Source organism: Purpureocillium takamizusanense, chromosome 3 (genome assembly GCF_022605165.1).
Source record: "Purpureocillium takamizusanense chromosome 3, complete sequence".
Taxonomy (NCBI): Eukaryota; Fungi; Ascomycota; class Sordariomycetes; order Hypocreales; family Ophiocordycipitaceae; genus Purpureocillium; species Purpureocillium takamizusanense.
In genome coordinates, this window is record NC_063070.1 from 1756856 (window position 1) to 1784276 (window position 27421).

The 27421-nt window shown below is 60.7% G+C and overlaps 12 protein-coding genes across 12 annotated transcripts; 7 read left to right on the forward strand and 5 right to left on the reverse strand.

Moving 5' to 3' along the window:
• Positions 1–51: 51 nt before the first annotated feature.
• Positions 52–534, reverse strand: JDV02_004107 (uncharacterized protein; the record flags this gene model as incomplete). Its single annotated transcript, XM_047985292.1, has 1 exon — positions 52–534. The coding sequence occupies one exon, from the start codon at positions 532–534 to the stop codon at positions 52–54; it is 483 nt and encodes a 160-aa protein (XP_047841269.1).
• Positions 535–2478: 1944 nt separating this feature from the next.
• On the reverse strand, positions 2479–3911 carry APM4 (clathrin associated protein complex medium subunit; the record flags this gene model as incomplete). The annotated part of the gene is made up of 3 exons (XM_047985293.1): positions 2479–2485; positions 2533–3502; positions 3575–3911. 3 exons carry the CDS (start codon positions 3909–3911, stop codon positions 2479–2481), a joined length of 1314 nt encoding a protein of 437 aa, XP_047841270.1.
• A 941-nt stretch (positions 3912–4852) lies between these two features.
• JDV02_004109 (uncharacterized protein) lies at positions 4853–6648 on the forward strand. The gene has a single exon (XM_047985294.1). It carries the CDS (start codon positions 4961–4963, stop codon positions 6410–6412), a length of 1452 nt encoding a protein of 483 aa, XP_047841271.1. The 5' UTR covers positions 4853–4960; the 3' UTR covers positions 6413–6648.
• Positions 6649–8412: 1764 nt separating this feature from the next.
• On the forward strand, positions 8413–9120 carry JDV02_004110 (uncharacterized protein; the record flags this gene model as incomplete). The annotated part of the gene is made up of 1 exon (XM_047985295.1): positions 8413–9120. One exon carries the CDS (start codon positions 8413–8415, stop codon positions 9118–9120), a length of 708 nt encoding a protein of 235 aa, XP_047841272.1.
• Positions 9121–9262: 142 nt separating this feature from the next.
• JDV02_004111 (uncharacterized protein) lies at positions 9263–10500 on the reverse strand. Its single transcript, XM_047985296.1, has one exon. It carries the CDS (start codon positions 10370–10372, stop codon positions 9440–9442), a length of 933 nt encoding a protein of 310 aa, XP_047841273.1. The 5' UTR covers positions 10373–10500; the 3' UTR covers positions 9263–9439.
• Positions 10501–11238: 738 nt separating this feature from the next.
• LYS1 (Saccharopine dehydrogenase) lies at positions 11239–13275 on the forward strand. Its single transcript, XM_047985297.1, has one exon. It carries the CDS (start codon positions 11596–11598, stop codon positions 12475–12477), a length of 882 nt encoding a protein of 293 aa, XP_047841274.1. The 5' UTR covers positions 11239–11595; the 3' UTR covers positions 12478–13275.
• Positions 13208–15421, reverse strand: JDV02_004113 (uncharacterized protein). Its single transcript, XM_047985298.1, has one exon. It carries the CDS (start codon positions 15293–15295, stop codon positions 13448–13450), a length of 1848 nt encoding a protein of 615 aa, XP_047841275.1. The 5' UTR covers positions 15296–15421; the 3' UTR covers positions 13208–13447.
• Positions 15422–18270: 2849 nt separating this feature from the next.
• JDV02_004114 (uncharacterized protein) lies at positions 18271–18702 on the reverse strand (the record flags this gene model as incomplete). Its single annotated transcript, XM_047985299.1, has 1 exon — positions 18271–18702. One exon carries the CDS (start codon positions 18700–18702, stop codon positions 18271–18273), a length of 432 nt encoding a protein of 143 aa, XP_047841276.1.
• A 1463-nt stretch (positions 18703–20165) lies between these two features.
• On the forward strand, positions 20166–22180 carry JDV02_004115 (uncharacterized protein). The gene has a single exon (XM_047985300.1). It carries the CDS (start codon positions 20601–20603, stop codon positions 22065–22067), a length of 1467 nt encoding a protein of 488 aa, XP_047841277.1. The 5' UTR covers positions 20166–20600; the 3' UTR covers positions 22068–22180.
• Positions 22181–22592: 412 nt separating this feature from the next.
• On the forward strand, positions 22593–24073 carry PUT1_1 (proline dehydrogenase; the record flags this gene model as incomplete). The annotated part of the gene is made up of 2 exons (XM_047985301.1): positions 22593–23170; positions 23224–24073. The coding sequence occupies 2 exons, from the start codon at positions 22593–22595 to the stop codon at positions 24071–24073; spliced, it is 1428 nt and encodes a 475-aa protein (XP_047841278.1).
• A 256-nt stretch (positions 24074–24329) lies between these two features.
• JDV02_004117 (Pyrroline-5-carboxylate reductase) lies at positions 24330–25740 on the forward strand. Its single transcript, XM_047985302.1, has 2 exons — positions 24330–24578; positions 24656–25740. Exons 1-2 carry the CDS (start codon positions 24536–24538, stop codon positions 25510–25512), a joined length of 900 nt encoding a protein of 299 aa, XP_047841279.1. The 5' UTR covers positions 24330–24535; the 3' UTR covers positions 25513–25740.
• A 210-nt stretch (positions 25741–25950) lies between these two features.
• On the forward strand, positions 25951–27394 carry JDV02_004118 (4-hydroxy-2-oxoglutarate aldolase). Its single transcript, XM_047985303.1, has one exon. It carries the CDS (start codon positions 26301–26303, stop codon positions 27315–27317), a length of 1017 nt encoding a protein of 338 aa, XP_047841280.1. The 5' UTR covers positions 25951–26300; the 3' UTR covers positions 27318–27394.
• Positions 27395–27421: the final 27 nt, after the last annotated feature.

Consider the following 27421-nt stretch of genomic DNA (forward strand, 5'->3'; position numbering starts at 1 on the left):
GGCCATCTCCGGTACCATCGTCCCCCTGAACTCCCACTTTCTGCTCGTTTGCTACCGGTCTGCCGTACACGCCGCGCAGACGTTGTGGTAGCAGAACGTGTCTGGGCTGCCGACCTTGCGGTTCGTGCACGTCGTGTACGCGTTGCCCCCCCTGCCGCACGCGCAGCACGCCCAACGCCCGCCCAGATCCTCGACGCGGCACGCCCCCGTGCTGCACTCGACGCTGATGAGGCATTTGCCCAGCGAGCAGCAGCTTGGAGGCTCAGCGGCAGCTTCCCCGTGCCAGGCCCAGCCCGCTGCCGCTATGGTGATGGCGGCGGTGTTGGCGGTCGTTGCTGTTGCTGTTGTCGTCGTCGTCGCCGTGCCCTCCGCAGCGGCCACTGGCGTGAAGACGACATTGGTGCAGGGCGCGGCGGGCTCACCCGTGGACGGATCGATGACCGCGTCCGGGCAGTAGAGGTAGTGGCTGGCCGAGGTCAGGGGCCGCGGGCACGGGGGTATGTGGTGGTGGTGGAGGACCGACCACTGGCACATAATTTCTCTTTCCCGCTTCTGTCTTTCCCAAAGCTCTGGTCGTTTGTTTGCTGGTGCCTCTGTCTGTCTGCCTTGTGGCTCGTCCTCCCTCGACTGGGCTGACCGCACTCTTCTCGTGAGTAATTCCGGTATATCCCTCCTTTGCGCGGACTTCACAAGCACTGACCTCCCCCGCTCTCTCAAGGGCAGGGACCCCGCAGAACGCAACCCCAAGAGGGTAGCAGCACCGAAGAGCCTCTAGTGCGCGCACTCAGCGGCCCTCACCACTTTGCTCGTGGGCGCGTCCCCCTCCTCCAGTCGGAGAGCGGGAGAGAAGCTGCCTAGGGTCGGGTCGCACCAGAAAAAGGCGAAGCGATCCCTATGTCTCGGCCGGTTGCCTTGCTGACGTGAATATATTGGTTCGAACGGGGGAAAGAGGGGGGAGGGGGGCGAGGTGGCAGGGCAAGAAGATGGACAGGGAATGGCGCCAAGGCGAGGCAAGGCAAGGCAAGGCAAGAGACAGACGGGTGTGGTGGACCTTGGTGGCTGATGACGGGGATTAAGGATGTTCGGACAAGGACGGAAGGACAAGATGACTCGTTCGATGGGCGTCTTTTGTGCAACGATGGAGTAAAACCGAGCCGAGGATGGTTGGTGGCGGCGGTAGTAGTGTCGGTGGTGGTTGAGGAGCAGGTAATTCCAGTGTCCTAAGGAAAGGTGTGAAGTCACTCGTTTCTTGCTGCCAGAGCAGCTCCGTCGAGAACTGTCGAGGGCAAACGCGGATCTGTTGCTCAAGTTCAGGGCGGGGTCCGTCAAAGGGGCAAGGATGGTCATCGAGGCTCAGACTCGCCACGAATGGCCAAGAGTTGATAACAGTAACTCCAAGTCTCGAGCATAATAGAGCCACAAGGCTGGCTAGAAGAGCGCGTGAAAGGCCAGGTTGGCGTTGACTGTCTAACAAGCAGTTGCTGGCGTCCCAACGCCCGTCCCGAGGAAGCTTCTTATACAATTGGAGGTTCACCTCCTGCCCAAACGCCCCTGAGGGATTTTGCGTCCGTTATCTCAGCTCCTCACCTCCAATTCAGCTGGATAAGAGCGAAAGTCACGATAATCCCTCGCGCGTGAGAAAACAGGCCACCCTATTGATCCTGGTCGGGGCAAAGGGTGTGGTCCCTAAGCACGTGGAACCCCAATCCGTGGCTATGACGAGAGACCTGACGACGTCACGCACCGCTTGCGTCCGGATCGCAAGAGGCCGGAGCGGCCGCTGGGCGCGGTGAAGCTACTCAGTGCACTAATCCCTGGAAGGAGTGCCATCGGATCCTGTCAGTGCCCGAGCTCATGTCGCGCAATGAGGAATTCAGCCGCGTCACGCCGGCGATATGACGACTTGAGGCCGTTCTGCGCGTTAGCTACTCGAGGCGCCAGCTTCTTCGAGAAGGATGCTCCAGACTGTGCACCGCAGAAGACGTCGCAATAACCCACGGACGGACCGTTACGCGGTCTCGCCGTTGAAGTGCTGCCTCGGGACGGCTGCGGGACGTGCGTCGTACGGGCTTAAAATCAGGCTAGAGGCGATATCTCGAAGTCAAGCCAATGACGGAGATCGGACCTGCCGATGACATGCGCATCGCCGTACACAAGGCCGCCCGGGCCATGGGAACAGTTGCCAAGCAGGGTCGGCCAGCGAGTTCTGCACATTGACGGTTGCAGCCACAGCGTTGTACAGAAACGTCGGCGCGTGCAGGCGCGGAGATGGGCGTTATGGCGCGGCGGAATAAGCCCGCTGGCCTCGCAGTCCTAGACTCGCTGTCGCGGCAACCCAAAAAGAATGTTGTGACTAGGGAGAGTTGGACGCACGGCGCATGTTCGCATGAGGTGCCCGTCGCGTGTGCGGAAAGGAAAACCACTACAGACTCTAAGGGTATCCGTGTGCCGTTGCACACCATCATACATCGTCATTCGTCAAAACCTAATTCCGTTAGCACTAATCCTGTGAATATGACTGCGGGCGCCTACCTTATCTCGTACGAGCCTGCCCGCGTCATGTACCGCACCCACTTGACACTGGAGTAGTTGCTCTTCTCAAACACCTTGAGGTAGCGCACCAGCAGTCCGGAACTCGTGAACATGAGAAGGCTGAAGTTCATGCTCAGGGGCGGACGGCTCCATGCTCGCTGGTTGGTCATGTGCGTTAAGATGGCCTCGGCGCTCAACACGTACTCGCTCTGGCCCGTGAAGCGGCCAATCTTCCACACGATGATGTTCTCGCTCGGCTCGTACTTGGCCTTGCCTTGTGTGCAACGTTCGATGATCTTGGCCGTGTTGAGAGGTGTGGGGATCTTGACGACAACGTTGGTGGCGAAGAGCTTGGGGCCGAAGTTGGCCTTGACACCGATGCTGTACTCGACCTTTGTGCGACCAACCTCGTTGACGATGGCGTGGACCTTGAAAGGCAGATTGACGTTCTCAGTAGAGCGGTACCGCATGAGCTCGAATTCGCCGTCGGGCGGGACGAAGCTGATGATGCGGTCCGTATCGAACTTGCCCAGCTTGACACATTGGTGGAACTGGCAGTCTTCGAGCGTGACACTGCCGGCGGCGGCCTTGGTTGCCTTTGTGCCCATCTTGTTACCGCTCGGGTAGCTCTGAAGGCCGTCATTGTCGAGAAGGAGGCGGTCGTTGAGACCGAACTTGCACTCGGGGGTGCCAGAGAGGTAGGCGCGCATGACGATCTGACCCGTGACGTCGGCGCGGAGGACGGCGCCAGTGGCCGACATGAGGAGGTTGACATCTTCGATGACATCGACAAAGGCCTCATTCTTGCGATAGCGCACGTCGGCCTTGCGCCAGGAGAGAGCACCGGTAGCCTGCATGGTAATTTTGGAGGTATCTTCAGGGCGTGTTTCGGACTTGACGCCCTCGGTGGTAATGTACATCTTGAGGGTGTCTGTCTCGGTATTCTGGGGGTACCCGAAGTCGATAATTTCTGCATCATCAAGCCATCAGCATACGCCGTATGCCAGCGCACGATGAGGAGTCTGGGGCCGGGGGGCCATACCGTCGAGGAGCTCGTAGACGAGGACAAAATTGTTCTTGACAGCCTCCTCGTCGAATTTTCCAAAGTAGCCTTTGCCAAGCTGGATCAGCCGGTAGAGGAACTCGAAGACGAGGGCAGCATTGGCGTTGCTCTTGGTGATGGCGACGAGGTAAATGTTTTCGTGCTTGACATGGCTGAAGGTGGTACTGCCCAGCGTCAAGATAGGCGAGCGGACCTGGGCATTGGAGATGACCTGGATGCGGAAGACATCGGCGAGGCGCGGACGGCAGTCGTTGCGGAAGGCGCGGAAGATGAGGTTCTCGCCCTTTTGATTGAATATGAGGACGCCCGAAATCATGGTTGCGGTGACGAGATGCTCGCAGACTGCGGCGAGCAAGAAAGGGGGACCACGGTGCGGACGAAGTGGTGGAGGTGGAGTATTGATTGAGGATGCGCCGCCAGACCCGAAGTCGTGCCTGAGCTGGAGGGGCAACGGAATGACGGGAGGGTTCTGCCGGGGGGCAGAGAGCGGCTGGGGCCAGGGCAGGCGGTGTGGCCAAACTATTGTGGGCGTGCACCCGGGGTATTCTAGGCCGTGCTCAGTTTCCGGACAGGCCGCGCATGCTCTGCTGCATTCGGGTCCATCGGGCGCGATCACAGCAGTGGACCTCACCGTGGAGAGCCCTCTGGCAGTACCAGGTGGGAACCCAGCGCAGTTTTACAGCGATGACGAGTCGACGCCTCCACTGAAATGGCCTCTATCCAGCGCCCCTCCCATCCCAACGGCGCAGCTGGAGCTGGGGCTGCATTGGATCAACCCACGAAGTATCTTGCGATGCGGCATGCAAGTCGGTATACTGCTACGTACTTCGTACATACGAATACGTAGGTATCTGACCAATTCAACGTGTGGTTACACAGGGAGCTGGAGGCTCGGCCAACCGTATGGCCCTGCACTGCATCTGCAGCTGCAGGGTTAGCGGGACATTCCAGGAAGCAACTTGGTGACAACGACGTGAAGTATTGATGCGAAGTAGGAGTAGCCCCTGGTGCCTGGGAGAGCCGCGATTGTGCAGCTTATCTCCAAAGCACACAATTCCTCCTGTGAGACGAGACAACATGCTAGACTCGCCAGATCGACCGTGATGAGGGCGGCGCAAGTAAAGGCACGGAAGTTCCGGTAGTGCAGGCATTGCAGCGCCTCTAACCCTTTGCCCGCTCACTGTAGTCCCTACAAAAGGGTGCCTATGAGTGCCCAAGCATGGATGAACACGCGTTCGCCCTTTTCGGAGGGAGCTCCCGCGTCATCCACCCAGTTCTCTCAGTCATCCCTGCCCACCGCACGCTTCAACGAGCTATTGTTGGCATTGACCATCACCAGCCGCCTCAACTTGCTCTCCGGCGACCATGGCACCCGGACCACCAACCGAGTTTCCGGCCTCGTTTGTCAGGCCGTGGAAGGAGCTACTCGTGTCCCGCCAGGCGGAACAACAGGACGACTTCCCCAACCACCACGTAAGCGACGTCGACTCTCTCATCACCACCAGCCTTCCGCGCGCCCTCTACGTCGGCACCGGTCATTCCATCTTCACGCGCGCCATCCTACCGGCCATCCTGACGGCCAAGTACTCGGTCCACTTTGTCACTTGCTACTGGGCTCCGTCGCCTTCCCTCGACGGCCTCCGCGACACGCTCCATAGGCTGGCGTCATCTCGGTCCGGAGCCCAACCCTCGGCGCCTACGCTGCACATCACCATTGGCTTCTCATCCAGGGGCCTCTTGCAGAAGCTATTCCACACGTCTGCTCGTGACGGATACACGTACCCGCCCTTGCGATGGACTGAACTCGGCTTGCCGGACGAAGCGGCGCTGAGCAAAGGCGGCATACAGTTGACGGTCAAGAGCATCTTCTTCACCCCTCTGAGTGTCATGCACCCCAAGTATGTCATTGTTGATGGAAGCCGCGCCTTTGTTCCGAGCTGCAACGTCAGCTGGGAACGGTGGTTCGAGGGGTGCATCGAGCTGGAGGGGGACGTCGTCTCGCGCCTGACAACGTTCCATGAGCGGGTTTGGGGCGCGCCCCGTACTGCTGCCGACGATGGCGCCCGGCAGATCATGCGTGGGGTCGAAGACGATGCGGATGACGATGCAAGGAATTCCATAACCAGCAGCACGGAAATCGTCGCACACGGCGGCTCGGCGACGCAGTCCACAAAATTCCAACCACACTCGCCCGTCCCAACCTTGTTTCTCCCATCTTCGCACCACCGCAACCCGCGCTTCAGCTTCTTCCCCTTTCTTTCCCACTCCAACCCTCCGATCACACCACTCAACGCGGCGCTCCTCACCCTGTTCGCCAATGCGCGGCGCAAAATCACCATCCTGACCCCAAACGTCACCTCATGGCCGGCCCTTGAAGCGCTTCTAGCGGCTTTGGCACGCGGGGTAGACGTGCAGATTCGCACCAGCAAGGGCATGATGTTGATCGAGCAGCTCGTAACCGCCGGCACCACGACGTCGTGGTGCCTCAACAGCTTCATCAAGAGGTACCAGCAGTTACACGTGCCAAAGGGGCCTTCTGACGTTGAGGCCCAGCCTGTGACTCCGGGAAAACTGGAGATTCTCTACTACAAGCCGCTAGCTAGCCGGAAGGGCTGCGATGATGAGCCGGTCGTGAGCCATTTCAAGATGACCATGGTGGACGACGAGTATCTCGTCCTCGGTTCAGGCAACATGGACAGAGCCAGCTGGTGGACCAGCCAAGAGATTGGTGTCCTCTTCTACGCGCCATCTTTTGGTTTCGACTCGTGGACCGCCGTGCTGAGCAGGCGCTCGCAAGTCCTCTTCCGGAGCGAATAGAGCGACTCATACCGGGCCAGGCCTGTTGGTGCCGCAAGTCTCGACCTTTTACGTTCGACGGCATACGAGCCATCCAAAGCCGAGCCAGCTACCGATATCATCTCAGGTGGCGCGTTGAGCCACGGCTAGAGGTAAGTTCGATCGTGAGTACTATACAGTATTAGATGGATCGGCGTCTGCCATTCCGAGAGAGACGTAGAGAGAAACTAGAATGATACCCGTTCGCCATGACAAACCAGGCGCAAACGTTACATTGATGCATTGAGAAAATAACTGAAGATGCACATGAGGAACCCGGCGCAGATCCCTAGGCTCACGGGCTCATGTGCTGCTGGCTAAGATCCGTCTTTCCGAAGCCTGTCGCACAATGTTGAAGGAGCAAGTGACTCATTGCAAGTGCTACATACGATTGACCAACAATCTAACAAGGCATCCAGAGTCGACACTAATAACCTGGGGGCTTTGGTATGAGGTGCGGCGGCCCACTAAGCCGTCTAAAACAACGGCCCGAATCGTGTGAATCTCCAGCAATCACATCTGGGGCCAACGCTCCGAAGGGGAAAGGTTCAGGGACGGACTGTGCCAAGTAACGCCAAAATTCTGGTCCACGAATTCTCCCCAGGCACCGCAGCTAGGGTCTCGGGGGGTGCGCTTGTTCGATACCGCGCGGTGTTCGCAGGAATTGGCCTCGTGCTTTCTGGGGCTTCAGCATTCGGCCTTCTCCACATCCACAACCGTCTTAGACTGTGCCGTTCCGGGACGGATGCTGCAAAAGACTGAACGGCGAGTTCGGGGATGAGGGACATGTTAGTAGATGTGAGACCCATTCATAGGACGACTCTGCCGGAGTGGCGTTTTGCAACGACACTGCCGTCTGTTTGCCCCACGAGCTGTCGACTCAACTAACTGCCAATGTATGCCGTCAGCAAGGACCGGATTGACGACCCAGCGATTAGACCCCCACCTACGAAGTACTTACACCAGACACGTTCTCACCCAGGGGCGTTGTCTCTACTAGTGACTTTCGGGCTCTGGAGAGTGCTTGTCTTGCAGACGAAGAGGCAAGCGACGTTGTCAGTGTTTCAGCACACATGTCACTTGGCTAGAAAAAGAACGCAGGTCCATGGAAGAGAGGTTTCGCATTGGTCGGACCACATGGGCGATCTCGCACGTGGGGTTCGCGCCAAGGTGGCATCGACGACGGCGGCAGGCAGACAGCTGATGGAACGTTCACCCTGGCGCCCTGTCACCTTGTTTGAGCAACATCAACAGCGGTAGCCGCAGCCACAGCCGCCCCCTGCAAGTGGCCGGACGTCTGAAAAGCTCTGCAAGCTGCCCTTCTGGGCCAAGCAGCAGCCACAAATTCGAAAAGGACTCCTTTAACGCTGCGCGGATTTGGGGGGGTTTCAGGATCTAGCGCGGGAAGCCGACGGAGCAAAGGCAACAGGCAGTTGGGCTGGGTTGGGCCAGTTAGTTGGGGGAACCGAGGGATCGGAGGGAAGGCACCAAAGCAGCTAGTAAAGACCGGAGCGGACAACTTCAATCGTAGTCTTTTGGATTTATCCGCGTGTGAGATGGGCTAGGAGAGTCACGCGTAGGCAACAAGTGGTCCGGCGGCGCGTAAAGTGCTCTGATCACCTCCCTCATTCATACAGGCTTGGGATTTCAAGGTATCATCTGAAGGAATAGTGCCAACTTGTCGAGGTACATGAACTGTGGACGCTCGTCATGTTAGGTGTGAGTAGTGAAATATACCGCCTACGTGGAGGTAGTCGGTCGGCGATAGTGGTATTGGCCCTTGCGGACTGCCGAATCTTGAAGCTGTCGCGGCTTCACGATCGGACTCGGGGAGACAAGTATAAATGGGAGAGAATCTCCTTGCGTTTTCTTGAGAATTTTCATACCACAGCTCAAGATCCAACAATCCTTTACTTCTTTCGAGTATATATATACCTTTTTCTACATACATTCATTTACAAACTAGTCCAATGTCTATCAGGATGCTTGGAAACCTTGCCCTTGCAGCTGCGACCCTGGCGGCCACTGCCACGGCTCTGCCTACATATCAAGTCTTTTCCCGAGAGGTGGCGGACCGCTATGTCTTCTACAGCGGCGACGGCTCCACGGGTGCCGGATGGCCCGCGGAGTCTGCCTGGGGCAGCTTTGACGAGCTCTGGGGCGCCAATGAGCCCGTGATGGAGAAGTCGTGCGGCTGGAACGACTGGGGCGCAGACAACTCGGCAACGGAGATTGGCGACATCAAGAGCACGATCCAGCAGGTTGCGAGCTCGACTGGCGTGGACCCGCGCTTCGTCCTCGCCGTCGTGATGCAGGAGAGCAAGGGCTGCGTGCGGGCGCCGACGACCGACAACGGGGTGCGCAACCCTGGCCTCATGCAGTCGCACAACGGCCAGGGGAGCTGCGCGGGCGTGAACCCCTGCCCGGCCGAGCAGATCACGCTGATGATCCAGGACGGTGTCGCGGGCACCTCCTCGGGAGACGGCCTGCAGCAGACGCTGGCGCAGGCCAGCGGCGCGACGGGCGGCAGCGGCAGCCGCTCGTTCTACGCGGCCGCGCGCCTCTACAACAGCGGCTCCGCCGACTACGGCAACCTCAACAACGGGCTCGGCAGCACGCCCTGCTATGCGACGGACGTGGCGAACCGCCTCATGGGGTGGACGCTCGCCGCCAGCAATTGCCAGGCTTGAGTGTCTGGCTGGGCTCAATGGCGGGGTCGGCCGTGCGACATGATGCGATACGCCGATCGACGCGAGAGATGTACGAGATTTTCTTTTCCGATTCGATTTACATATGGAGGTGGTACTGTTCTTCACAGTACTGGGTACATAGCCCATCACGGGCAAGATTTGCTGCTCTATTTCTCGCTGTATATAAGTTACTTAAAGTCTGTTGGACCATGTCCTCATCAGGTACAATATTTATAGATATATAATATATTGGCTTATCATGAATATAATTGGCAACACACTTGCACGTCCCTTAAAAACAATGTTCAATAGACGCTGCTCAAGAAGAGGCCTGTGACTGAGCCTCGAGCGCCTTGACCTTTTCGAAAATCTGAACGAACACTTCCGCAGGCTGACCGCCGTTGATCTGGAAGCGGTCCTGGATCTGGAAGTCGGGCACACCGGAAATGCCCTCGAGGCGCGCCTTCACAACGGCCTCATCGACGGCGTCGCCGCCCTCGTCGCTGTCGATAATGGCCTTCTGGAACTCGGCTTCGGAGATGCCCGCTCCGAGAGCGACCTTCCTCAGGACGTCATACTGCGAGATGTCGCCCTCGTTCTCGAAGAAGGAGTTGTAGAGGCCGTTGATGACGCGCAGCTCCGTCTCGTTGCCGTGCTTCTTGCCCAGTTGCACGAGGCGGTGCGAGTCGCGCGTGTTGCCGGTGCGCCCGCCGAACTTGAAGGCGATGCCGAGCTCGCGGCCGACGGCCGTGAGGCGCTGCTGCGACAGACGGGCGCGCTCCGGGCCGTAGTTCTCGCGGTAGTACTGACCCTTGTCGTGGCTGGACGCGGGGCCTCTGGGCCACTCTGGGTGCAGCTGGAAGGGGTGATAGGTGACGGCAAAGGTGTCGGCGGGGTGGCGCTTCGTCCACGTCTCCTGCGCACGCTTGAGCTGCTTGTGTCCGACGTAGCACCAAGGGCATATGGTGTCGGTCGTGACGGCGATGCGAAAGTGCGTCATGGTTGCCTTGGTACTGTTGAAAGGGGGGGGGGTTGTCCGTTGAGGTGTGAGGGCGGCTGGAGTGCTGGTGGTATCTGCTAGTGGTAGACTAGTAGTGCTTCTGAGAAATGCAGAGAAGCGGGACGAAGAGGAGGGCGAAGAAGAGTATAAAGTAGAAGACGAGAATGGGCGTTTCAAAGCCCGCGGTTGGTAATACATCTGACGAATGCTGGAACCTAGCAGAAGGGTGTTGGTTGCACGGCATGTGTGCATTATTAATTCACCGGGCGTCCACCCCGCCCGGAGCCCGGAGCCGACGGGCGGGGGGAAGTGGGGGCCCCGGCGGCGACGCGCTCCGGAAGTGACCCTGATGGACACCGATCGCAGAGCGGCCCCTGAAGAGCAAACGGGCATTGGTCACAGGGCTTGGGGGCCAGCGCCGGGCACCTGCCTTATAGGCAGTGATTGGCAATCTGGCAGCGGCCCGGGCCAATGCCGCACAAAAAGGAGTCCTGCATGTCAGCCGCTCCCAGAGCATGAAAATCCTCTGCCACCATTCAACCACCGCCGCCGTCACTTCGGGCCTCACATAAAGTGTTCCATACAGGCATGCAGGCATCTCACGTAAATTGGAAAGCAAGGGATCCAGCGCCAACGTGATGATGCCTGCGCCAGTCACGCCATCCCTACGCGCCCCAGTTGTGGAGCAAAACCTCGTGGCGTCTCCTCCGTTGGTGGAGCTTGATTCTTGCCCGCATAAAAGCTCACCTCGTCCAAGCTGCGTCAACTCCCGCCCGCGAAGCCGCGCTGCACAACTGAGTTTATGACTGCCGTGCGTATAGCTCGTGGGTGTGTAGCGATACTAGAATGATTAAAAGTGAGGTGCGACTCCACTAAGGGCCAAGTGTTTAGCGCGCTCTATTCCAACATACAGTATATTGGCGGGCACCAATTGCTTCAGTCACAATGTGCCCCGCGGTCGGCGGGGGGGAGTGGAGGGGAAAGGCGGGCCCAGGCATCGTGAGTCAGGGCTGTTGCGATGCCGGTGCTGCGATCGCCTGTTGCTACAACAAAGCGCAGCGGCCGACCGCGCATTGACAGTGCCTGTCTGTGACTGGCCGTTCTGCTTCCCCTGTGGGCGTGTCTATCGAGCAGCACTGCAGTCATCCTGGTTGTCGTTTGTTTGTCTTGGGAAGCTTCACCGCCCTGTCCTGCGAGCGCCTCCCGACAATTTTTCCCCCCTTTACACGCCGACCGCCGGTTCTCGCAGCGAGTTTGACGCTCCTGGAGAACCTCGTGCCCCGCTAGCTACGCTCTTTATTTGCGCCACCACGCCACGCGCGGCAGACAACTTTGTTGCTTCTTTTCCTCCCCTTCCCTTCTCTCTCCCATCCTCCCACTCTTCAAAAACCCCTTCTCTTCCTTCGCGGAAGCCAATTGCCGCCCCCGACTGACCGACCGACCGACCCCCTTCGCACAGCAAAAATCACATCGTCATGTCTGGATACCCCGCCATCCTGCTCCGGGCGGAGCAGAAGCCCCTCGAGCATCGCTCCTTCTCGCCCGCCGTCATCGGCTCCCTCGTCAAGGCCGGCTACCCCGTCTCCGTGGAGCGCTCCTCGACGGACCCGGACTTCAAGCGCATCTTCGACGACGACGAGTACGAGGCCGCGGGCGCGAAGCTCGTCCCCGCGGGCGGCTGGCCGACGGCCACCCCGGGCACGCTCGTCCTGGGGCTCAAGGAGATACCCGAGGAGGACTTCGCGCTGACCAACGACCACATCTCGTTTGCGCACTGCTACAAGAACCAGGGCGGCTGGGAAAAGGTCCTCGGCCGCTTTCCCCGCGGGGGGTCCGTCCTGTACGACCTCGAGTTCCTCGTCGACGAGCAGGGCCGCCGCGTCAGCGCCTTTGGCTACCACGCGGGCTTCACGGGCGCCGCCCTCGGCGCAAAGGCCCTCGCCTGGCAGCTCGCCCACCCCGCCGCCGCCGCCGCCGCGCAGAAGCTCCCCTCGGTGGCCAGCTTCACCGACGGCCGCGGCTACTACCGCAACGAGGACGAGCTCGTCGAGCAGATCCGCGGGGACGTGGCCGCCGCGGAAAAGGCCCTCGGCCGCAAGCCCACGGCCATGGTGCTCGGCGCGTTGGGCCGCTGCGGCAAGGGCGCCTGCGACCTCTTCGTCAAGGCCGGTATTCCCGAGGCGAACATCACCCGCTGGGACCTCGCCGAGACCAAGGGCCGCGATGGCCCGTACGAGGAGATTGCGCAGCATGACATTTTCCTCAACGCCGTGCGTTCTCCCTCCCCCGCCCCCTTCCCCCCTTCTGTCTATCGAATCGAACCGTCGCACCCTCATTTCAGCCCTACCTCTACGTAAGCCCACCCGCTGATCGACAGAAACGAAAATAAACAGATCTACCTCTCCAAGCCCATCCCCCCCTTTGTCAACAACGACCTCCTCTCCAAGGCCGGCCGCAAGCTCGCCGTCGTTGTCGACGTCTCCTGCGACACCACCAACCCGCACAACCCCATCCCCATCTACAACATCAACACCACCTTTGACGATCCCACCGTGCCCGTCGAGGTCGCAAACGACGAGAACAAGGCCGCCACCCCGCTCACCGTCATCAGCATTGACCACCTCCCGTCGATGCTGCCTCGCGAGGCCAGCGAGGCCTTCAGCGACGGTCTCAAGGAGTCCCTGCTGCAGCTCAAGGACCGCAAGAGCGCCCGCGTCTGGACTGACGCCGAGAAGCTGTTCAACGAAAAGGTGGCGCTGCTGCCCGAGTCGCAGCGCAAGAAGGAGCTGTAATTGGGCACCACCCCCGATAGTTTTGCTTCCGCAATGCCTATTTTATGCGCGCGTGTGTTGTCGGGTACCAGAGGATTGGGGGCGGGGGAAAGCCGTTAGACGCTGCCACACTAATTCGCGCTCACGTCTAGAGCGGGCACGGCGCCTGCGGTATGGATGGGACCACCGGTCGGGCTGCCGTCGCTACGTCGGATGTGCGCGCGAAGACAGACCACACCCGAACTGGCCTACTCTAGAGGATAGACGGCCAGTTTAGACACGATACATGAAAACAAAGAAAGTAGAGAAGAGGGGGCTCAGAGCCACCGTCGCATGCAGGCCCTGTGCCGTGCGGCGTGACATGCATATTCTCAGCTTCAACGCTACGTATCTCCGGTATTGTACAACTGTGAATTCTCTGACCGGTCATGCCACAGCCGTCCATGCCATCTATATTGTGAGAGAGGTGTTTGCCGCACCGGCGCTCTCAACCAGCACACCCTTCCGCGTACATGGGAGGGAGAGAGGGAGGGAACATCGCATCCCCCATCCAGATCTAGCGCATCTTCCCCCGCAGAGCATCCACCTCCCTTTGCAACGCGTCCAGGTCCGCCAGAATGTCCACGCCCTTGCCCGAACTTTCCCCTGACGGGTGCTGGAGCTGTGGCCGCGACGCGCTCTCGCCGCTCGCCCTCCTGAGGTCATTGGTGCTGCTCGAGCTGTTGCCCCTCTGTCTCTTGGGCGGCGGTGGTGGCGGAGGACCCAGATGCGGAGGTGCCCCGTCACGGGACGTCCGTGGCGGCGCCTCGCCCGAGATGCGCCTGCTGATGCCGTCGACGCTGCTCACGCTCGGGGGCCGTTGCCGCACGGAGGAGTTGCGCGCGGGCGGCGGCGCGGGCGGCCTCGGCGAGGGGAGCTTGCTCGCGCTGGGGCTGCTTCCCGCGGGAGTAGCATCCGAGGCCGCGGCGGCTCTGTCGGAGTCGGACTCGTAGTAATGTGACAGAGACGGTGTGGAGGCAGCCGCTTGGACGATTTGCGCGGCGGAGCCGCCCTGTGACGAGGTCTGCCGCGGCGTTGCGTGCGGTCTCCGCGGGGGAGGTGGGAGCGGCGCCTGAGCAGGCTGCCTGGGCGTGCCGTCGTCTGTCGACGTCCTCGCCGGCGCGTCGTGCTGCGGTTGCGGTAGTTGTGACTCGGACCGCGTATCGGACCGAGCGTGGCCTCTCCGTGGCGGGGGCGCCGGCGCCGACTTTCTCAAACTGGGTTGCCTCGCAGGCGTGGTGGCCAGCGATTGTGTCGTAGACTCAGACTCTTCCGCTAGCTTCTCCTCCGGCTCCTCTTCCGACTCTGGTACCTTGCCAGCGGACTCGCGGTCGAAGGGGGACTCGTCATCGTAGCTTCTCCGCACGGGTGATATGGGCAACGGCTTGTTGATATCTGTGGAAGTGGTCGTCGACGGGGCGAGGCGCGCGGACGCATCCTCCTTGAGAGATTTACCATGGCGCGAGCTAGGCGGCGGCGGCGGAGCCTTCTTCTCCTTGGAGGACTTTTGCTGGTTCGGACTCGATGATTGCGCGCGCCCAGCCTCGTCCTCAGTTGTGATGTAGTCAGTCGACTCGGATGTGTCGTCCTCGTCTCTGGCTGTTGGGCGATTTATACTCCCGGTCAGGTCGTCCTGTTTCCTCGCTGCATCGTCGTCATCCGCCTTGCCCGTCATGAGCAGCCGCCGGAACGAATCGACGTTGAGGGACTGACGCGCGGCAGCGTTGCCTGCCTTGAGAGCCTCTCCTTCGCTGCGATTCTGCGCCTCAAGTTCCCGCGACTGCTCCAGGTCCTGCAGCGTCTTACTGAAGGGGTTCGCCGGGACGCCTGCCGCCGCCGCCGCCGCCGCCGATTCTAATGAGGATGTAGGTGTCGAGATGGGCATAGGTGCCGCGACGAGCGTTCCGGGGTTCCGCCCCTTGACGGCGGCGGCGGGCGGCCTCGGCGGCGGAGGAGGCGTAGCCGTGCTGCTGGCAGTCTCGCGGTCGCTCTCGTCATCGGCGGAGGCGGGCGCGCCGTTGAAGGGATCCCCCGGCCCGGGGGCATATGCGAAGGCGGGCGCGGCGTCCGGACCAAGGACGGCGCCGGGCGGCGGATACTCGTAGAAGGGGGCGCTACTACTGCGCGGCCACTCGGGCGAGTCGGGGGACAGCGGCGGCGGGGACATAACGCGGACCTTTTTGACGGGCTTGGGCCGCCTGAGGACGTCCGAGTCGAGGGCGGCATCGCTGCCTTCGAGAGCGGCGGCGGCGGCGGGCAGCGGCGAGTTGGACGAGGAGCTGCGCAAGCTCGACTTGGCGGGGGACTGGGCGCGGCCCGTGTCGATGGCCTGCAGCGCCTTTTTGCGGAACGGGTTCGACGACATGGCAACCGGCGGGCGGATGGGCGGGCGGGCGGGCGCGCCGGGGCCTTTGTGATGATGAGGGGAGACGGCGGCAGCAACGGCAGCAGCAGGTACAAGATGCGCGCGTGCACGTTGCTCTGCTGCGCGGATTGCGAGCAAAGGTCCTCGGCGGATGGGGAAGAAGGGCCGGGAGGGTCGGTCGGTGGGATCGGAGGGATGAGGTGTCGTCGCTACTACCAATGCAGGCTGGCCGGTGCTGCCCCTCGGCCGCGGCGGCAGTGGTGGGTTGCTGCGAGCTGATGAGGGGAGCTTGCCAGAGGTACTCGGAGTACGAAGTACATATCTCTATGAGTACTACTCCGTACTAGGTACCTTACTATTCGTAGAGCCGTTCCACTTTTTCTTGGCCCGCGCCCCGCCCCCTTGCCGCGCCAGCCATTGTTAGTGCGCAGGCATGGGACGAGACCGGCGCGCCGCAACGCACGCCGATATCTCCATTGAATTACATCGTCACAACGCGGTGTGAAGGGGAGGGAAGGTCCAGAAGAAAGCGCTGGGCTGACCTTCGGACCGGTTTGCGCAAGGTCAGGTCATCATGAACAGTTCAACGACATGCCTGCACTTTCTCGATTACAAGGTGGGAGGAAGTCTGAGTCTGCGAGGAAGGATCTTGGCTGTACAGTCGGTCGATTCCGGGCTCATCTTGATGGTTCTTCTTTCCCGTCTTGTAGGCTAAGCGGCGGTTGAGCGGCAAAGTCGAAATGTTGGCAAGAACTACGCTGTAACGATTCCCTCTTTTCTGAAGGTCACGCTGTCATGGCTGAAGATTGAGGACAGAGCCGACCTCGAGGACAAGGACAGGACTGCATTGCGGAAGGTAGAGATCATTCCTTGTACATGATTGACCCGGACTCTTCGCGCCTACCATGACAGTTCAAGACAACATGAACCTATGCTTCATTGTGTCTTCACATGTCTGTCGAATTTGCGGATCCGGTCGCCAACTCACATAGCCCGACCTCCGACGAGCGTCGAGATTGGCGGCGGAGGCGACTTGCGCAAATGAATAACTTGGACGATGCGGTTTCCGCTCGTCAAGATTGTATTCTTGGAGTTGAGCTGCTATCAATCTGGCAAAAAACGGGATCGCAAAGTTCAGTTGAGATACGTGTCCTTCCTCGCTACGCTCGGTGGTTGTGATAAAGTTCAGCAGACCCCGATTTGCAAGAGTAGCTACGAGTTTGGCCTCTACTTGGTATCTTGCGACTCTAAGGCTCTACGCTTTACTTCCTACATTCTCGGAAGTGCCTTTAACGTATAAGTTGTTATATGGCCGCGTAAGCGGTTTCCTACTCCATGCCACTTCGCAGATCTCTTAGTGGTCCGTCCTTGCTGTAAAGCTCGTTCTTGCGTCACTATAAAGAGGAAGGGGAGGAAGGTGGATCATCTTGAAGGGAAGCGAAAAAGAAAAACAAAGGGAAAAATGAAGAAGAAGAAAAACTCGTCGCAATCATGCCCCAGTCTCTCGCAGACCTCAGCTTCCCCGAAGGTGTCATCATCATAGGTCATGCGATGAAAAGAACAGTCGGGACCGCAGTCCCTGGAATCATTCCCCCCGGTCCAACGAAAAAAGTCAGCTTGCATCATAGATTGCAGTTGAAAAGAACAGTCAGGAACGATGTTGCTTGCGCAAGATCAAATCCTCATATGTCAAAAGGAAATAAAGTAGGAGGACTCAGAAGGGGGGGGAAGAGCGGATTTATACCTGCCGAAAGGGCGCTCAAGGTTGGAAACCGAACCATCCACATGACTGCTGCCTGCACTGTGCAGCCAAACTGTAAATCGCAGCGTGAACACTGTGGCGGCAACATGCGCGTCACACTGAGGAGGTTTTCGGCGGAAGGATCTCCGTATAGGGAAGTATAAGGACACCCAATGCGAACCATTTTAGATGCTCATCTTCTGATGGGATGATTGGTGTTTATATCCTTGCTATATTGATCACTTTTCCATCACTAACACTGGTATTATTATGGCTGAAGGCCATTGAGGGTGGGTTGTGTTGCGGCAAGCCATGTATTTACACGCCTCATCCGGCCATCTAGCAAGTATACCAACCAAAATCTATCGGCAACCGAGCGCAGGCCAAAGTTGGTACGTACAAAGTACACGTACAAAAGGGGAGAGACTGGATGCGCCAGCAGATGATTTTGATGCGAGTCGCATCAATGTCCGCCGCCGCCCCGCTCTAAGAAGTTCAAACTTCGGACCAGTGGCGGCGAATCTGGTACAGAGGGGTTGTATATGTCGTACATTCACTGCCCCATTGCCTAATGCTTTGAGCGCAAAGATCAAGGCCGCCGTCGCGTCTGGCGGACCCCACGAGTCCGGACTTCCTGCCTCTCACGGCCCCCGGACGGCTTCGTCGACATGGGAGGGCCCAAGCTGCAGAGCCGTACGAGTAGGACCTGGTCTTCTTGAACATGCGATGCCCTTAATGACGGGACGGACAAAGGCCAGCAAGTATTCTTGTTGGAGTGCTACTATTCTCACAGACAGATGAGTCTTGCTGCACACCTGTTTCATGATGTATCTCTGGTCTGCGCCCCTTCTCTTCCCTCTACCACCAGCCGCGCCACCATTTTTGGTGTGCAGGCATGAGATGGCAGTGCCGTGGCGCAACGCACGCCGACAACTAAATTGCAAGACTCAATTCGCTCGAAGGATGTATTTTCTCACAGATTGGGGCTACGTAGTCTCTTTTTGGCGCCTCTGCCAGGCCCAAGCTGGCCAAACACGCGCCCCTAACATATGGTATGCTGCTGGTGTTGCTGGTGTTGCTGCGGTTATATGAGCGGGCTGGGCGGCACAGGGTTTACTGGAAAGAAGGTTAGACCTGGGGATATCTATACGGCGAGATCACTCTGTATTATGGGTAGTATTACTCTTTTTGTTTAATGCCTTTACACTGTCTGGTGCGGCGAAGGAGCCCACTACTACAGGCACATTCCAAGGCAGTCCGTACCACCACGCTTCGGGTCGCAACCGTCTTTGGGGATGTCGTAACAGGAAAACCCCTTCGGGCACAAGGAGCCCACAAAGCCGCCGCACATTTTGGGCTTGTCGGGGACGCAGATGCCGGGCTTGTCGCAGGCGAGACCACAGCCGCCGGGCTCGCGGGGGTCGTCGATGCAGTGAGTTTCCTTGGGGCAGGGCCGCGGGGTCACCGTCTTGCCGCCGCAAGAAGGGTACTTGTTGCGCACGACGCAGGTGCCGCGGCAGCGGTCGAGGTCGGTGCACGCGGGAGAGTCGGGGTGGCAGAAGTAGCCTCGCGGGCAGGGAGCGATCTTGAGGCCGCAAGGGCGTCCTTCGTCGTGGGCGAATGCCAAGCCGGCGCAGGCGGCGAAGACGATGTGGCGGAGAAGCATGGCCGTTACCTGTCGTCAATGTGCCTGACTGTCTACTATATATGTATGGGATCAAAGATGAAAAAAATGTGTGTGTTTTCTTTGACGTGCCGCTTAAATCTTGAGTTGGAGTTGGAGGGAGGCCATGTTGACTTGGATGAGGGCAAGACACGGTGCGTATTTATAGATGTTAGCGCCTGCCATGGTTTCCTCCTCGACAAACTGAAAATTCCAATACGTCACGGACGCAGTAGGCGCCGCCAAGACCCATTTGGCATCACGGACCGGTCGCGGCACAAGTCGGCCAGGGCCTTGGGACAACCGCCCAGTGAGACGGACGAACTTTGTCGACGCGCGGATGCGGCCCAGCCGTCCCGCTGTGGATGTCGCCGCGGCGACACGTATGCACCGACCGGGCTGGGCGGAGTGACGAGAAGTGATGTTGTTTTCTTATTTGGCCCGGACAAGAGTGAACCTTGCATCCGGCGTCTTTATACGAAGTACGTTTCGCAGCCGGAGGGGGGCGCCACCGACATAAGCTTATGCGAAAGGCGTTGCGTCAGGGTATTGCTTTCATGTCTGTTTGGCGGGAGCCGGGAGTTGTATGCACAATTGTCGATCATCAAATCAGCCTCACGGGCTGAGTACTGGTAGGCTGCGGGAAGATGCTATGCTGGGCGAGGGTCCGACATACGAGGTTGCGAGGGTGGCATCATGCAATAACTTCTCCTCGGTGTGTCGGCTCGTCGGTCACAAGGCGCAGACGGCGGCCCGGTTGACACGGGCGCGATGCGATGCTCTATACCTCGGTCGAAATGCACGTCCCGTGAGTTATAGATGACCTTGTCGTGGGGCGGCACGGGTCGTACGACGTCTGGGAGGCGTAGGCGCTGTTGCATGCGGGTCCTTCAGCTTTTGACATCGTGGGACTTGCCGGGCTGACGCCAGCACAGGGATTTTTGTCTGCATGGACCAGTCGAGGCCTGCTCACGACTGTGCAGAAAAGAGAGCAATACCTGGCGAACTGGCGATTGCCATTAGGTCACGAAATCGTTTGCGTGCAGCCTATGTCAGCCCACCGCTGTCTGCGTGTCCAGTCGGTCGCTGTGGGAAGAAAACAAGGTACGAAGTATGTACGAACGTATGTATTACAGAGCAGTGCGTTGCGGAGGCGACTGGCATGCATAATGATGACACTGTGCTTGGTCCAATGTCTTCTTCACCGACGCTGACCGAGGTGTGCGGCCCCTCGGCTAGAGTACCCGGAGAGGCACAATTGTCCACGGATCCGGGCTCATCGCCCACAGCGGTCATCGAAAAGCGAGTCAGCGCTCGCATCTGTTCCGGCGGGCTCTGAACATGCCAATTGTCGCAAGCATTTCGGATGAGGCGTTCAACCGGAGCTCCCTGGGCCGGCCGGGCGGACGGCGCTCCACATGCACCCGGGACCCCCGGAGTGCCAATGGTTAAACTTGCAGACAGACGGATTATCGTCAGCCCATAACATACACCGCTGTTCCTTCCGTGCATGACTAGCATTCCAAGGCTCAAGCAAATAGTCGCAGTTCTTCCGCGTTGTTCAACCGCGGACAACGGGCGCTTTTACCACGGAGGATCCATGTTAGACCATTGCGTATTGCCCGCTCGGCCGGCCTGGCGCCGGGCTCCGCCATCGACCTTCCCGAAGAGGAATTGGATCCAGCAATCCCCCGGAGGCCCCGCTCGGTGTGGATAATCTTCATTGAATCGCGGGGAACTTTCACGCAGGCAGGGCGTGAAGTCAAGTCTGTCTTGCAGTCTGACACTCATCTCTCTCCTCTCAAGACACTCAATTTCCCGCTGTCCGACCCCAAAGCTGCTCCATTGATCGTTGCAAACCTATACTGTAGTAACTGTACAGTATATACGACTACGGCATCATGACAAGACGCGTGGTTCCCGACTTCCCTGATCGCGGCAGCCAAACAGACGAGCTGCCCGCCCACATCTACTCGACCGGCCTCGGCATCGCGGTCCGCACTGGGAAGAGGCGAGACAGCCAAGATGAGGACAACGACGCTTCCGCTTCCAAGAAGGTCTTCTACACCATCGTCACCGCCGACCTCCTCATCCCCGGCGACGGCGACCCCCTGCCGCACGCCGCCCTCGTGGCGCGCGACAAGCTCATCGTCTGGGTCGGCAAGCAGGCGGACCTGCCCGGCGAGTACACGGAGCAGCCGCACAAGACGCACGCGGTGCCGTACCTGATGCCCGGGCTGTGGGACTGCCATGTGCACTTTGGCGGGGAGAATGAAGCGGCCGCCCAGGAGGATGGCACCACGGGAATCACCTTCATCGCCGACAACCCGGCCACGGCGGGCGCGCGCCTCGCCCGCGGCTGCTGGGAGGCTCTCCAGCGCGGCTACACGTCGCTGCGGGACGTGGCCGGCTTCGGCTGCGAGGTGGCCAAGGCCATCGAAGACGGCACCATCGTCGGCCCCAACGTCTATAGCGCCGGCGCCTGCCTCAGCCAGCTCGCCGGCCACGGCGACATCTTCGCCCTGCCCGCCGGCGACGCCCTGCTCAACCTAGGTGTCGCTAACATCACCCCGGGCTATTTTGGCACCGGCATGAGCTGCCTAGTTGACGGCGTCGACGAGTGTCGCCGGGGCGTGCGCCTGCAGATCCGCCGTGGCGCAAAGTGCATCAAGGTCCTGGCCTCGGGCGGCGTCCTCTCGCGCGACGATAACCCCTTATATGCGCAATTCAGCCCCGAGGAGCTCGACGCCATCGTCTCCGAGGCCGGTCGCATGGGCCGCGCCGTCGCCGCCCACGTCCACGGCAAGCCCGGCATCCTGCAGGCCGTGCACGCCGGCGTCGCCTCGGTCGAGCACGTCACCTTTGCCGACCAGGAATGCGTCGACCTGATCCGCGAGAGAGGCACCATCTACGTCGCCACGCGCACCATCGTCAAGCTACTGCTCGAGTCGGGCGGCAAGGGCATGCCGCGCATCATCTGGGAAAAGGCCAAGCTATGCGGCGCCAACCACCTCAACGCGTATAAGCTGGCCATCGAGAACGGCGGCATCACCTTTGCGCTCGGCACGGATACCCCGCCCGGCTTCAACATGGCCATGGAGCTCGAGTTCGCCGTCGAGGCCGGCATGAGCAATCTCGAGGCCATCCGTGCCGCCACGGCCAACGGGCCCCTGACGGTGCGCGAGCAGGCGGCCAAGTCGGGGCAGCTGAAGCCCGGGTACGAGGCCGACATGATTGGCGTGTGCGCGAACCCGGTCGACGACGTCCGCGTCCTGCAGAAGAGGAGCAACATCGGCTGGGTCTGGAAGGGCGGCCGGCTGTACAAGGGTCCGGGTGTCGGCCCGTGGGGAGAGGAGCTGGACGGCTGAAATGTGTGCGGCGCATGATTCTGCACCGTCGTGTATCATCGTACATTTGATATCATGGTTACGTACTTTTTGAATGATATGATAGTGTCATGCCGCAGGAGGTGCTAGTGGCGGCCGCTTCTGCAGGGTCCGTATCGCATCACGGGAACGACCACCTACTTCGTACATGTAAGTCTGGGACTGCGGAGGGGGGCCAGACCACGAGACCCGCGGCTACCCGTCGTCGTCGTCGTCGTCTCCAGCTGCATGGCGTCCGGGACAGCCGTTCTGTCGTTCTGTCTCACGTACCCCTACCCCGCGCTGGACCCCGAGTGCCACTTCTTGGGAATCGTGGAGGGTCGGCAAGCCACCCGAGAGCTTGATGACCGGTGCCGAATCGGGCCAGATGGCCCCAACCCAAAAGACTGGGAATGGCCGCCCGCTCATCAGGATGAAGTGTTATGAGTCGAGTCGAGTCGCCTCCTCATCGTCAGTCCCGTCAGTGCAGGCAAGCGAGCAAGCAACGGGCCTCTCGTGACGGGTGCAATGTCAGGCCTTCGCAATGGCAGGATCGCCTCCACCGCCTACAAGGCGCTATCAACACAGTCCCCTCTGGTCGCCTCCGTCTCGAGAGCCGGTGCCGTCTCTCAGCGCGAGCCGGTAGCACCGGAGAATGCCTCTCCCCTCGCGGCCCTGTCGGCCGGGGCGCTCTGCCGCTCGCTCTTCACAAACACCGTCTCGTCCACGCCGTGGCTGCTCTCGCCGGCCATCTCCTTCCTCTCCTACCTCTGCCAGCCGCGGCGGCCGCTGCTCTTTGACGTCGAGCGTAACCGGCCTTTCGCCTGGCTCATGAAGCAGACGGTGTACAAGCAGTTTTGCGGCGGCGAGACGCCGGCCGAGACAAAGGCGACGATGCGCCGCATGCGGGACATGGGCTTCCGCGGGACCATCATCACGTTGGCTACAGAAACGGTGTTTGATTACAGAAAGAACCTCGTTCACGGGCTAGGAGTAGAGGCTGGGGCCGGAGAGGGGGCCGCCATGTGTCCGGCCATCGCAGCCTGGCGCAAGCGAACCCTCGGAGCTGTCGAGCTGCTCGACGAAGGGGACCAGCTCGCCATCAAGTAAGAACCATGGCAGCCTCTTAATATTCGTACGAGATGCTGACATTCTCTAGGATTACCGGAGCAGGACCTCTGGTCACGGATGCCCTCGCCGCAGGAGAGCCTCTCCCGGCGCAGATGCTGGACGCCCTGGACGAAATCAGCACGCGGTGCAAGGCGCAGCGGGCGCGCATCCTCATCGACGCCGAGTCGCAGCTCTACCAGTTCGGCATCCTCCAGGTGGGCCTCGACCTGATGCGCAAGTACAACCGCGGCGGGCACGCCGTCATCTACAGCACCTACCAGGCGTACCTCAAGAGCACGCCCGCGTCCGTGGCGCGGGACCTCGCAGCGGCGCTCGACGAGGGCTTCACTCTGGGGCTCAAGCTCGTCCGCGGCGCATACCTGTCGACGGACAAGCGCAGTCTAATCCACGACACCAAAGAGGACACGGACGCGGCGTATGATGCCATTGCATTGGGGGCGCTGCGCCAGGATCTCTTGGGGTTCAGCAGCAGCAGCAGCAGCAGCGGTGTCGAGCAGCAGCGAACCGAATGTAAAGGGACGCAACGGCGACCGTTCCCGTCGGTAAACCTGTTCCTCGCGAGCCACAACCGGGAGAGCGTGGTCGCGGCGCACGAGCTGCACAGGCAGCGCTCGGAGCAGGGCCTGCCGACGGTGCCGGTCGGGTTCGCGCAACTGCAGGGCATGTCGGACGCGCTGAGCTTCGGGCTGCTGCGGCTCGGCGGCGCGCCCGAGGTGTACAAGTGCACGACGTGGGGGAGCCTGGCCGAGTGCCTGGGCTATCTGGCGCGGCGCGCGTCGGAGAACCGGGACGCGGCGTCGCGGACGAGCGACGAGTTTGCGGCGCTCAGGGCGGAGGCGCGGAGGCGGCTGGGGAGGTTGTTGAGACTGCAGGGGTGAGTGAGTTTGGCTGATTTGAACGGGGGCCGCGAGCAAAAAGTCGAGGCATGCGGCTGTTGGTGTTTATCCCTAGTTCTAAATTTACTCCTTATTGAATCCTTTGAGGCTATGACACCAGACTCGGCGATGCTGACATCATGGAAGAGGGTTTTCTTCAAGTGATGATATCGTCGAAGACATACTCCGCTTTAAAGCCCCATAGTATGCATTGGCATTTGATTTTGCCTTTTCTTTAGTTACAACCTCTCCGTTTTGGTTCACAGTCGTGTCGTGGCATCGCAAATGTCTCGGGATCCTCGCCGACGCCCCTCGGGAACGCGCCCGATGGGCCCGTCGGATCCACATCCGTCCTCGAGTGCGTGCTGCACTATCAAGCTTTCGACGATCTTGAACTTTTTATGCTGATTTCTCAACTTGCATATTCACATTTTGCAAAGAAAGAAGAAACGGCACATTCCAGTCATGTCTGAACGAGTCGACAAGACGCTCTGCGTGCTGGGCTGCGGTGCGCGCCCACTTATACTGTGCACTTATCCACTACGCCCCTGACCCTCTCACTGACACGCCCCGTTCCGCGCGCAGGCAACTTGGGCACTGCCATCATCAGCAAGCTCGTCGGTGCCGATGCGGGACTGCCCTTTACGAAAATCATCGCTTGCGTCCGCAGCGCGCGCTCACAGGCGTCCCTCGAGGAGCGTTTCCCCGGCACGCTACTGACCGTCCGGCGCGGGGACAACGCCGGCGCGGTGAGGGACAGCGACGTGGTGATCCTGGGCGTCGACCCGACCGAGGTGGAGGAGGTGCTCGGGGAGGCGGGCGTGGGCGACGCGCTCGCGGGCAAGTTCCTCATCACGGTGGCGGCCGGGTGGTCGAGGCAGCGGCTCGAGACGGCGCTGTACGGCGACGAGACGACGGCGGAGACGCAGCCGCGGCGGGCGTACGTGCTGCGGGCGCTGCCCAACATCGCCGCCCTCGTGGGCCACGGCCTGACGGCCATCGAGACGCCCGCGTCCAACCCGCTGCCGGAGCGCCTCGTCACGCTCGCCGAGTCCGTGTTCGAGCGCGTGGGGCGGACGACGCGCCTCCCGCCGCGGCTCATGGACGCGGCCACGGCGGTCGCGGGGTCGACACCCGCCTTCTTCGCCATCATCTGCGACGCGCTCGTGGACGCGTCGGTGGCGGTGGGCGTGCCGCGGCAGGCGGCCAGGGACATGATCGCGCAGTCGATGCGCGGGAGCGCCGCGCTGCTGCAGGAGGGCGGGCTGCAGGCGAGCGAGCTGCGCGACCAGGGCACGTCGCCGGGCGGGTGCACCATCGCCGGCGTCATGGTGCTGGAGGAGGGAGGCGTGAGGGGCCAGGTCGGGCGGGCGCTGCGAGAGGCGGTGACGGTGGCGAGCCTGATGGGCAGGGTTGAGAATGTCAACCACACGAGGCGTTGATGGCGGGTTTCCCCCCCTGTCTTTCGGGAACGTCCATGGCCTTCGTGTTTCCGTTCCATCATCCACGTCCACACTGTGCCAAGCACCGAGTAGTATCATCACGGAGTACGACACCTATACAGTAGAGTCTAGACAGTGGGTACCTAATTGAAGCGAGGCGGTGACGCTATCCAGAGAGGTGCGCGTCGTGTTTCGCGTTGACTGATATTACGTACAGTATTCGTAGCAGCAGAGTCCGGTCACCGGGCGCTGCTCCGACGTGACACGGGGATCGGCTTCCTCGCCGGCCTGGCCGTGCTACGAAATCAATTGCCGTCGGAAGCCGGGCCCGGCCCCACCCCCGACGCGACACCCACTTCATGTTAGCAGCTCCGCACTAGAATACAGTATAGCACAGCAGGCAGGGGACCATCGTCAACGACCAGACGAAACACGGCATGCAAGTTGGTGCTGCCCGCCGCGCGCACCCACCTTGTTTCGCTTCCTCTTCCGCAGACCGGATGCACCTCCTGCGCCTTGTCAGATTTTTGTTTTCGCTTTCCCTTTCTTGGCCTTCGCCGTAACCTACGAGCTCGCTCGCTCGGCGCATCAACTGGGCTCGCGCCTGTTCCCCCATTCCCCTCCCCCCTCCTCACTTCGGCGCGCTGCTTATTATAGCTCACCCGTTGCCCAACTCCGAGTCTCCGGGACCCGACCCTGTGCTCTGCGTCCGGCTGCTGCCCAACACCAAACCATCCGTGCGTCAGAACCGCAGCCCTCACATCGTCAACGTCACCACCACCACTGCAATGGGCGAAGCAGCAGCTCCCTTCCCCCACGTCCCGCCGGCCGGCGTCTGGTGCCCGGCCGTCACCTTCTTCACCCCCGATGACGAACTCGACCTGGACGCACAGAGGCGCTACTTCGCTCACCTGTCGCGCTCCGGGCTCGCGGGCCTCGTCGTCATGGGCACCAACTCGGAGGCCTTCCTCCTGACCCGTGAGGAGCGCGCCCAGCTCATCGCCGCCGCCCGCGCCGCCGCCGGCCCCTCGTTCCCCATCATGGCCGGCGTCGGCGCCCACTCCACCCGCCAGACGCTCGAGCTCGCCCACGACGCCGCCCGCGCCGGCGCCAACTACCTGCTCGTTCTGCCCCCCGCCTACTTCGGCAAGGCCACCACCATGGGCGTCGTGAAGCGCTTCTTCGCAGAGGTCGCCGCCCGCGCGCCCCTGCCCGTCGTCGTGTACAACTTCCCCGGCGTTTGCAACGGCGTCGACCTCGACTCCGAGACCATCTCCGCCATTGTCCGCCAGAGCGCCGCGGCGAGCCCGGCAGAGGGCGCCATCGTCTCCAACGTCGTCGGCGTCAAGCTGACGTGCGGCTCCGTCGGCAAGATCACCCGCCTGGCCGCCACGCACGGCCCCGACGAGTTTTCCACCTACGGCGGCCAGTCCGACTTTCTCATCGGCGGGCTCGCGGCCGGCAGTGCGGGGTGCATCGCGGCCTTTGCCAACGTCTTTCCGAGGCTCACGGCGGAAATCTACCGGTTGTACAAGGAGGGCAGGACCAAAGAGGCCATGAAGCTGCAGCAGGTCGCGGCGCTGGCGGAGAGCCCATGCAAGAGCGGCATCGCGACGACAAAATACGCTGTGGCGTGCTACTCGGCTAGGCTGGCGGGCATTGACGATGCAGAGACGAAGCTACGGCCGCGGCACCCGTACGAGGAGGCACCCGAGGCGGGCAGGAAGGCTGTCAGGGAGGGCATGGCCGCGGCGGCGGAGATTGAGGAGCGGCTGCAACGGGAGGCCGCGGCGGCGTCGTCGTAGGCCGAGATCTTGATTGGTGATGACTGGGTATAGACAGTAGAACCATGATTGATCTACTTGGAAATCTGCAATGTTGTCCTGGAAGATGTGTTTGTGACCGACGA

Coding starts and splice junctions, on each gene's coding strand:
- JDV02_004109 (XM_047985294.1), top strand. CDS start 4,961: ATGGCACCCGGACCACCAACCGAGTTTCCGGCCTCGTTTGTCAGGCCG.
- JDV02_004111 (XM_047985296.1), bottom strand. CDS start 10,372: ATGCACACATGCCGTGCAACCAACACCCTTCTGCTAGGTTCCAGCATT.
- LYS1 (XM_047985297.1), top strand. CDS start 11,596: ATGTCTGGATACCCCGCCATCCTGCTCCGGGCGGAGCAGAAGCCCCTC.
- JDV02_004113 (XM_047985298.1), bottom strand. CDS start 15,295: ATGTCGTCGAACCCGTTCCGCAAAAAGGCGCTGCAGGCCATCGACACG.
- JDV02_004115 (XM_047985300.1), top strand. CDS start 20,601: ATGACAAGACGCGTGGTTCCCGACTTCCCTGATCGCGGCAGCCAAACA.
- JDV02_004117 (XM_047985302.1), top strand. CDS start 24,536: ATGTCTGAACGAGTCGACAAGACGCTCTGCGTGCTGGGCTGCG. Junction 24,579..24,655: donor GCTCTGCGTGCTGGGCTGCG/GTGCGCGCCCAC, acceptor TTCCGCGCGCAG/GCAACTTGGGCACTGCCATC.
- JDV02_004118 (XM_047985303.1), top strand. CDS start 26,301: ATGGGCGAAGCAGCAGCTCCCTTCCCCCACGTCCCGCCGGCCGGCGTC.